This window comes from Cupressus sempervirens, chromosome 10, assembly GCF_028749045.1.
Source record: "Cupressus sempervirens isolate cs-2001-9-10 chromosome 10, ASM2874904v1, whole genome shotgun sequence".
NCBI lineage: Eukaryota > Viridiplantae > Streptophyta > Pinopsida > Cupressales > Cupressaceae > Cupressus > Cupressus sempervirens.
This window is the reverse complement of record NC_143127.1, coordinates 561,742,733-561,753,068: the sequence shown is the minus strand read 5'-3', so window position 1 is coordinate 561,753,068 and position 10,336 is coordinate 561,742,733. Positions and strand designations below refer to the sequence as shown.

General features: G+C 30.1%; 1 protein-coding gene across 1 annotated transcript; it reads right to left on the bottom strand.

Annotated features, from left to right (window-relative positions):
- Positions 1-816: 816 nt before the first annotated feature.
- Positions 817-2,040, bottom strand: LOC149535124 (uncharacterized). The gene has a single exon (XM_089806113.1). The coding sequence runs from the start codon at positions 2,038-2,040 to the stop codon at positions 817-819; it is 1,224 nt and encodes a 407-aa protein (XP_089662239.1).
- Positions 2,041-10,336: the final 8,296 nt, after the last annotated feature.

The following is a 10,336-nucleotide window of genomic DNA, read 5'->3' as shown; positions in this document are numbered from 1 at the left end:
CCATGACTGTAGTAAGACAGTGTACTATCAGTTAAAAATAATCATTCTCTTTAATGAAGGAATGTATGAGACCCATTACTGTAATATAATGGTAGTCATTAACAGATTAAAAACTAGTAAGAGCATTTGTAAAATTTCTTTCTTGAGAGACTAAATTTATTGGAGCTAGGATCAGATTTCAAAGAAACTCAACTTATTTATTCAAATCAGAATGTAACTTTGGCTTACCAACATTAAAAGAAAAGGTATACACTATAAAACAATCTTTTGAAACCATCCCATACTTCAACTCACAGAGTTTCATAGAAACATCATAACAGAATAAAACTAATATAATTAATTACAGTCCATTAAGCAAAACTATATGTACCACCTTAACTGCAGACCTGAGTAGCATCACATGCAAATTTCAGCACAACCACAGTTTATAGATGTATATATTGAGGTGTAAAATGGGTTAGAAGGATTTATATGAGGTGGATTACTGCATATCTTAACCAATCGGCAAATAACTACATTTAAGTTTAAACGAAGAGCAAAATGATTCATTCCAGCATTCAATTATCCAATCTAACTATAGGAGGTTTAAAAGATTTAAAACATCTGTAAAATGGTATGATGTTTTGCAGAAGATGGAGAGAAATTGGAGATGAATATGAACAGATGTAAATGGCTGCTGAAAATCAAAATCAAAATGTACCTACCATAACAGCTGCCGGTTTGTGAATGTAGATTTCAAACAACTTGTATGATTCTTTAATACCACATGTCACACTGATAAATAACCCTCCCAGGAGAGAGTCCAATCAGTAAAATTTAGTTTGACCAAACATGTACAATCCCCCTGGCATTGCCTGTATAGATCTCATTTCTTTCTTCATCATATACCAATGTAGTAACATCTTCAAAAGCATTCTTGAGCCTTACACTCACATCTTGATCTTGATCTGGGTCATTACCACCAATCTCAGCATAGCAGTTTCCAGTCAAGAGGTCAACAATGTTTATTGATGACTGACTTAGTTTGTTGTAAGAAAGGAGGAGCTCTCCATCACGAGTAAAATGACAAAGCGAACCAGGACTCCTGATAAAGCGGTTTCTGTAAAATGCAACAACCTCTCCTTGCAAATTCCATACAAAAACAGTCTCACCGTGCAATGTCAAGAATAATCGTTTCTTGCGCAGGAAAAAACATGCTGGAGTCTTCTTAAACCATTGTTTGCTCAATTGAATCGTGTTTCCACTCAGAACATCAATTATTTGTGGGCACTCATTCTCTTGTTTTACGAGTATCTTGTCATGAATCAGCTTAACGAAATCAACCTTTTTATTGGGCACTACTGCATGCTGAAAAGATTTCAAAACAGTATTATCCTCTGTGGATAAGATCTTCAGAGGAAGAAAGTTCCCACAAGCACTTCTTTTTAATACTAAGAGCATTATATCAGAAGCAATCCTTATATTTTCAATTTCTCTTTCAGCTATGGTGTACAAGAGTGTACAGTTTTTCAAATCAAACACCTTGAAAATATGACCATGAACTGAAATAACAGCTTTCGCATTGAGAGAATCAAACCCTGCAATACCAGGAAAAGTGAGATTTTCACCCTCAAACAAATCGAAGCCAACATTCGATTGACCATTTCTAATGTAGTCAAGTGGGATTTTTCTGCACTTGATTGAGAATCCATGGGAAGCATGAGCTGATAGTGTGATGACAGAATTATCTTTCTTCACATAGAACAACCTTTTAATTAGATCACGTCGATTCAAATTCAAGCGTTGAAGTATTTTATTTGTGTCTCTATCAAATGCAGTACAAAGACCTGATTGTGCCAAAACAACTATAATATCAGGAGATATACCTATTTGTACAATCTTGGATGGTTCATTTGTATCAAGCTCTTTCTGCAACTGAAAATCGCGAAACATAATCTGAGAATGAACATTTCTCAATATCAACCTATTACCAATCTCACGACTTTGAAGTTTGTAGGTAATGTTGTAAACCTCTGAACACAGCTTCCCTTTCTCTGCCATTATCATATATGATGGTAATTTCAGAACCAATGCTGTTTGTAATCCAAGCTTCTACACAAAATCTTCACTTGTGCTGTATGTATGTACTTGTCACAACATATGTTAGAATTAGGGTTTATGAAAAAGGACGCGGCTCAGTTCAATTTTCAAAAAATTGAAAATAACATCATTACGTTTTGGTGAATCTGTAATTTTTTTTTGACTTTAGTACATTTTTGTCTTGAGATTAGTTTGTCCCTATAAAAAATATGATTTCTAACATCATTCTAATAAGTTGACTAGAATGCCAAAAATAATTGGCAAACTATGTTTAGCATTACCAAAAAATAATTATTGAAAGTTTCAAGTTAGAAGGTGGGTAATTGGTCCACTATGTTTTTAGCATTAGAAATTTTTTATTGAAATTTTCAACTTAGTAAATCGATCAACTAATTCTCACATTCCATTCAATTTTATTACATTAAAATTGAATTAGAATCATTTTATATTTATTAAATATCAAATTTTTATTATAGTGCTTTGTAAAAAAAGACAAATATTTTATCTTACATTAACTTAATATTCAAATTAAGTGATCATATTTTTTAAATAAATAAATATTCAAACAAATTGACTTACACAACACATGTTCCTAGTAAAAAATATTAGCATTAGAGTTAATTTTATTAATTTCCTAGGACAACCAACTCATGTGCACATTTTATTCAATTTAGCAAAATAAAATTGAGTTAGAGCCTTTTTACATTTATTGATTTGTAGATTGCTTGACTAAATGGGTGAATTTGATGATTTGTTGATCCTGATAGAGCTCCTTTCTCCATCTCTTCTTGTCTTAATAAAATTTTATCCTTTTTTGTTACAATATTAAAATTTATCATAATACTTTGTAATGGGAGAAGAAATGGCATATCTAAGATTAATTTAATATTTCAATTTAAGTGATGCTTAAATTTATAAATTATGATAATAAAAATTTCAATCATTCACAAACATCTAACACTGTTGACCAACTAATTCTCACATTCCATTCAATTTATTACCCAAAAAATGAATCTTTGTATAGTTATTAAATATTAAATTTAATTGTAGTAATCTGTAATAGGGACATGAATATTTATCTTAACTTAATATTTAAATTTAAGTGGTAAGTAAATTAAACATATATAATAAAAATGAGAGCTGATTGGTCCATGTATGTTTTTATTATTATTTTTATTAGTGTTATGGTTATGTTTGAAATCCTCAACTAAGAAATAAGGTAGGCCAATTAAATCTCAAATTCCATTCAATTTACTATAGTAAATCTAAATTACAACCCTTTTTATAGTTATGAAATAGTAAATAGTAAACCTTATAAGCATTAGAATTAATTTTAATTCATAAGTTACAAATGTCGGTTCCAAAATTAATTATATTCTTTAGAATTCTATTTTTAATATTTTTTCAATAAATACACTATTTATTTGAAACCTCATTCATTTGTGTTATAAGACTCCTTTTTGCATGGCTTCCTCCATATTCCACTTTCTTTGGCCTTTTTTTGGCAAACAAATATTTGTTACACATATTTTGTGCCAATAATAATAAATTTGCATCATATTGTCATTGGTATGCTTCTCATTCTTAAATTATATATATAATTTTTATCACAAACATTTTTTCTCACTCTTAGATTGTTTTTACCAAAAAAAAAAAAAAAAGATAAATAAATTTTTGTAAAAATTTGATATTAAAGATTATAAAAAGATTTTCCTTCATTTTATTGTATTTTAAATATTTAGATTATTCTTTTATTTTAGTAAAGTATTTTATCTTATGAATCTAACAATATATTATTTTGACTAATATACAATTCTAACTAATTACTAAATTTAAACATTGTAAATCTTAAATTAGCTTAATATTTATATTCAGTGGCGGGTACCTACTAATTCTAATTCTCACATTCCATTCAATTTATCATAATCAAATGGAATTAGATTCTTTTTACAATTATTGAATATTAAAGATTATCATAGTAATATGTAATACATGAGATGGAATGTTGCAGATTAAATTTACTTAATATTTAAATTAAAAATTTATAATAAAAATTAGAACTAATTGGTGGAGATATGTTCCTATTTTAAAAAAGATTAGAGTCAAGGTTGTTTCATATCACCACCCAATAGTCATATGCATTGATAAACCCTAGATGAGTGTGTGCATAAAGTTGTGGTACCAAAAAGGTGTCACCTTTTTCACATATAAAGTGTAGCAAGATCGCACTATGCCTTGGATGTGATGAGTCTTAGGCTCATCAAACTCAAAATATAGTGTGGTCACACTATAGTGTGATCTCCTGTCAAAATCAAAACAATTTAATCGCACAATAGTGTGATCACCCTACATAGTGTGATTGTGCAATAGCACAACCACCCTATCAAAATTACAAAAATAACAAAACTCGTGGCTCATTTTCATTTTTCCATTTCAAGTTTGTGTTGAGAACTACCTTTTCTTCCCAAGACTTTGATTGTGCAATACATTGCCATTTTCCATTTCAAGTTTGTGTTGATAACTAATTTTTCTTCCCAAGACTTTGATTTTGCACTATATTGCCATTTTCTTTTCCCAATCACGTCAAATGCATCTCCACATCATTAGGAATCATAACTGGGTGGAAGCAGTTAGTTTTAAAATTTTATTTTTAATAAATTTTAAGTTTTTTTTAATGTTTTTAATCAATTTTAATTACTATTTGTTTAGTTTTTTAAAATACCAAATTCTTTAATTATCAGGGAATGTGCAAAATGAGCCATCCAATCTTCTCAAAAATACTCAATCGCCAAATCCATCAATTCAACCAAACCCAACACTGAACGCTCCACCAAATGAGCCTCAAAACCCTCCACGTGAATAACAAGAACCTCCATGACCTCCACCAATCAAAAGATCTCCTCTAAAGATGAGGGAGAACTAAAGTAGAACCATTAGTTTGAAGGCTACAAAAATAAGGTCTAACTAATCATGTTATGATGCAATTGGTACAATCACTTGAAAGCATTGGGGGTCAAGTAGCCTCCCTTAATGGTCAGTTGTATCTATGGAATAGTAAGAGAGATGAAAAAAAGTTATTATGCTAATAAATTTTTCCATGAAGATGTAAAAAAGAAGAAAATTAGAAAAGATGACATATGTGCTTTGTTTAGAAAGCTAGGAGAACAAAACACCCTGAGAACTACAACCAAGTGGTTCCCCATCCATTGGTGCATTAATGAAGATATAAAATTAATTTTTTGGAAAAATTGTGGATGGTATTTGATCTCTCTCCCTATAATAATCATGAGATTCCAATTCATTTCTGAAGGAATTTGTATTGTGATTTTATCCTTGGGGAGATCCCCAATTATTTTGTTATGCTAGATTCTCAAGATAGAGGTGGGGGGTCATTGTTTGAGAGACTATTGGCACATTGTGACCCTAACATAACTAGGGAACATATTGACAAGTTGCATATGGAGCATCTTATTGATCCTTCTATTGTGAAGGAATATGTAGAGGTTAACACACTTGGCACTATTAACTTGCTTTGACTTAGAGCCTCATTCAGTGCACCACTCATTTTTTTTGCAAATGAGTCTCCTCCATTTAGAGGAGGTCATATGTGCATGTCATGTGGAGCTCTATGCACATATTGAAGTGCTAGTAGAGATGAGGAGGATGATGGGACGATGATAGAGGATTTCCTCAATGCCGCATTTGGCACTGATACACAAGTATATATTTACAATTATATTAAATGAATTTGATCCATCTCATATGTGCATGAATGACTAATAATTTAGTATGTATTGACATTATTCAAAATTTAGGGTCAAAGAGTTGCTAATATTAATATTGATCCCTTGAACCCATTTACACTATGTCAATAACTTCATAGTACCGATTCAATCATTTCAATTAATACATTTATTTAGTATGTAATCATATGAATAATTGACTCAAAACTTTTATCCATGTATGTATTAGTTCTTTGGTGGGCCATTAACATTCACATTGGACTCTAAGTGGGGCATGATACCACTTATGTCTACAGGTACATTTCTTTCATGTTAATTTGATTCAATTGATTATGTTTATTTAAGAAATGAATGAATAATTAACAGAGATGACATATTATGATAAATATGCAAAGTTAGAGTGGTCATGGTGATGTTTACTTGAGATCACCTGAATTTCAGATGATTTCATTGCAATACTATTGCTTTCTTTTGTATTGATTACTCAATTAATAGAAATCATATCACACTATTTTTTTTATTTTGCAAATATTCATAGTTTTAGTAAAGTTAAAATTGATTTCATTGCAATACTATTGCTTTCATTTGTACTGATTACTCAATTAATAGACACTAATCATATCAAATTATATTTTTTATTTTGCAAATATTCATAGTTTTAGTAAAGTTAAAATTTCAAATTTTAATTTTTTTTCAATAAACACACTATTTATTTGAAGCCTCATTTGTTGAAATCAATTTGTGTTATAAGACCCCCTTTTTAGGGACTTCCTCAGTATACCACTTTCTTGAGTAGTTTTTTAGCAAAAATATGTTAAATGTATTTTTGGTGCTAATAATAATAATTTTCATCGTATTTATTTGACTTAATTTTATGAAAATCATAACTATATGCTTTAATACTTTCATCAAAAATGATATGGGTCTATTTTAACAAATTATATTATTTTCATCATCTAAAAATATATTATTTTGATGAACACACAATTATAATTAATTATTAAATTTAAACTATAAGTACAAGCTACTTGGCACTTGTTAAATATTAAATATAATTATAGTAATATATAATAAGAAAATAATTTTTTTAATCTTAAATTAATTAAATATTTATATTTAAGTTGCTAGTAAATTTGTAGACAAATAAATACATAATAAATTCTAATTTAATTGATCCACAAATGTTTCTAGTAAAAATGATTAGCATTATGGCTAACACTAGTACCTTTTCACTAATTTTTCGGCCAAAGGCCAAATTCACCTATGAAATTTTATTTTTTTTGGGCCCGATTTGGTCAAAAATTTGACCAAATTAGGTTTAATAACAAAAAAGAAAGAAAATGACATAACATTTTTTTTTCACAGGAGGAGTTGGTTCAATGAGCTTTGCGTGCACAGGAGCCATTTGAGGTAAGAAGCAACCATTTTCCATTGATCAATCCCCTTAAAGTGTTGTTTATTGCATTTTGAGTTGCCTTAGGTGCCTTTTTTTTTTACATTTTCATTTCTCGTATGGTTTGCAAGTTGATCAAGTTTCCATTGCAAACGTTTGATAGGTTTCGAGTTGTCATTGCAAACATTTGATAGGTTTCAAGTTTCCATTGCTAAGTGGTAGAAATCTGCAACTTTTCTTATCGCATAATGTATTTGGCAAGGGTTTGATCAAATCAATAAGTAATTATTATTTTTAAATGTGTATTTTGAAAGAGTTTCATCAAAATGATATTATGTCATTTATAATTGGTTGGCTTGTTAGTAATTGCACAATAATCTTTCTAGTTTATTGTCCTCCCATTTCTAGAAATATGCCTACAAACTCCAACTAAGTGTAATGTATTAAGCCTCTGTCATATCACTATCCACTCACTTCAAAGATATTCAAGTTTATATGCATTGTTGAATGTATGCATTGTTGGATGTTCTTTCATCAATAGTAATATAGCTTGATAAGATAATTTAGATGATAAGTGAAACTCAATATGAATATTAGTTAATAGGTTATTTACTTTGTTATATTGACATTCTAATAATAATAAATATAATTAATAATCTTCTCTTCAAGCTAAAATAACCCAAATTCCATGCTATTTTACTAAAGCCACCCTTGTGATAATGCAAGTTTCCTTGTTGAATATGGTGGTTGCCTCCCAAACTTCAATAACTTAGCCGCTCCACACTTTGGAAGTGTTTCTTATCACCCCAAGGATATATGCCAACCTCCAAAAATCTATAAAAGAAATAACCACCTCTATCAGGGGTTTCCAGACTATTGTCTCACAGTTATTATATTCAACAACATATTAGTTTATTCATTCATGGTCAACTCTGTGGTAAGGAGTAGGGTATGTTGGGAGACAATACAATGGTACTCTAAAACACCATAGTAATCCCTCTCATCCTTTCTAATTTCATACAATGGAATATGCAACCAAAAAGATAATATTGTACTCTAACACAATTTAGGATTTACTGTCTAAATAATGAATTAAGAAGATCTTGGTGATAACCCTGGGATACTAGACAAAACATTCAATATCAACCTTCATTTCCATGTATATAGGAAGTTTAATGAATATCACAACCACGGGTCCACGAGATATGAAGTAGAAATAATGACTATCATTCAAACATTACTACCTAACTGTGAGCAGTGAGCTCTTCTTTTCAATCACCAAATGATACTAAATCCATTTATAATATCAATAGTAGTTCTAGATCTTCTTTTATCTATATAAGAAACTTAATAACCACCATAACCATGAAGTAAAGGAGAAGATAGAAGGACTATAATATAAATACTAGTATATCAACAATATTACACAAAAAACTGATTTCTACTTCAAAAACCATACACAAAACCTTTCACTTACCTTCTCTATATCTCCCTCTATATCAATAACATGAGATTACATTTCTTTATATCATAACATGACTTTTCATCTCCCTAATTTCTCAAACAAGATGAATGACTATTTACCTTCTACACTTTGTCATTTTTTGCAAAGAATTGCTAACAACATTTCTTAGCAATTTTACACCTTTTTTCCACATTTTGCATTTTAAGTTCCAATATACTTTCCTAGGCACCATAAATAGGTTCAACATCACATTATGACATCTTAACTCTATAATATGTTCTATTTATTCCTTGCATGACATTTTCCCACTTTTGACTCACTTTGACCCATAACACTTAAAACAAGAAATTGGTCAACATGACCTTAATTTGAACACCTAATAACTTGATAAGAAACAACTAATATCCTAATTTAACATGACTCAAAACATGCTAATTATAACTCAAATTTCATGGTAGATGTTCAGGGTGCCCTACACCACTACCTCCAATGGTGTGATATTACAATGGAGTCCAAACCCCTGCACCAAATCTAACCATTGTCTTGCTTGCATTGCTAAGATTCCTTGTCAGAAAATCTTGTAAGCAACCTGCAATATAGCAGTAGTCTCCATCTTGATCATGTACTTGAGGGTCAAATGTGTGGAAAAATGTGTGAGGCCCTTCCATTGGGAACTAATTCTCTCCATTTTAGTAGTGGTTGTGCTACAGTGAGAAACCCATTTGTATTATTGCAATAATAAATCTATATTTTGAGGAATAAATTCCTCAACTAGTTTGAAACACAATTGAATTATTTTTTTAACACTCACATTGGCAATAACAACTAGACAAGAGGATCCACAAAGTGCATAAACACCTCTAATAAAAATTATTAATAGAGAGGATAACAAGACTTATGATATATTCTAATAACTAGGTTGCTTGTGTAGCTTTTGAACAAGGGATAGCTCTAGAACCTTACCCTAGAAATATTTATTTATTTCAAGTGTTCCAAGTCTACCATATGCTCCCTCTACACCTATAACTACTTTGACAAGAACAATATTCACTTATTCTTCCCCATCACCTATGACGAGATCTTCACTTGCAAGTGAGTTTTCCTTAGCACCTAAACCTTCTTTTGAGAAAGTACTTTAAATTGTAGAGCTTCCTAAAGAATTTAGGTCAAAATATATTAAATCATGTGTAGTGGAGGATGAATTTATAAATTTCAATACTATACAAGTCCTTTTACATTGTTTGATGACTATAGTTGTAACTCATACATGCCATGCATATAGACTGATTTTCATTATGATTTTTAGATCACGTATGTTGAGCACATGGTTGATTCAATCTATGGCATTATTTTTTCCCAACTATATTATGTATTATGCAGGTATATTCATATTCTTTTTTCTTTATCCAAGTATTTATCATTTGGGATGTAGTCCATTTTCAAGATCCCTATCATTTATGCTCTGTAAACAATTGTTTATACTTTAGGGTCCCTTTCTCATTGTATTTATGCCTTAGAATAAAAAAATGAATGTACCCTTTGATTCACATCAACCTACTTCTCTCTTGAGTTTAATATTTTATGATGACTTTCATTTATATTATCTGATGTATCATTGACATTGATATCAGGGAGGGGATGGATGTGATCATCACC

Coding starts and splice junctions, on each gene's coding strand:
- LOC149535124 (XM_089806113.1), bottom strand. CDS start 2,040: ATGGCAGAGAAAGGGAAGCTGTGTTCAGAGGTTTACAACATTACCTAC.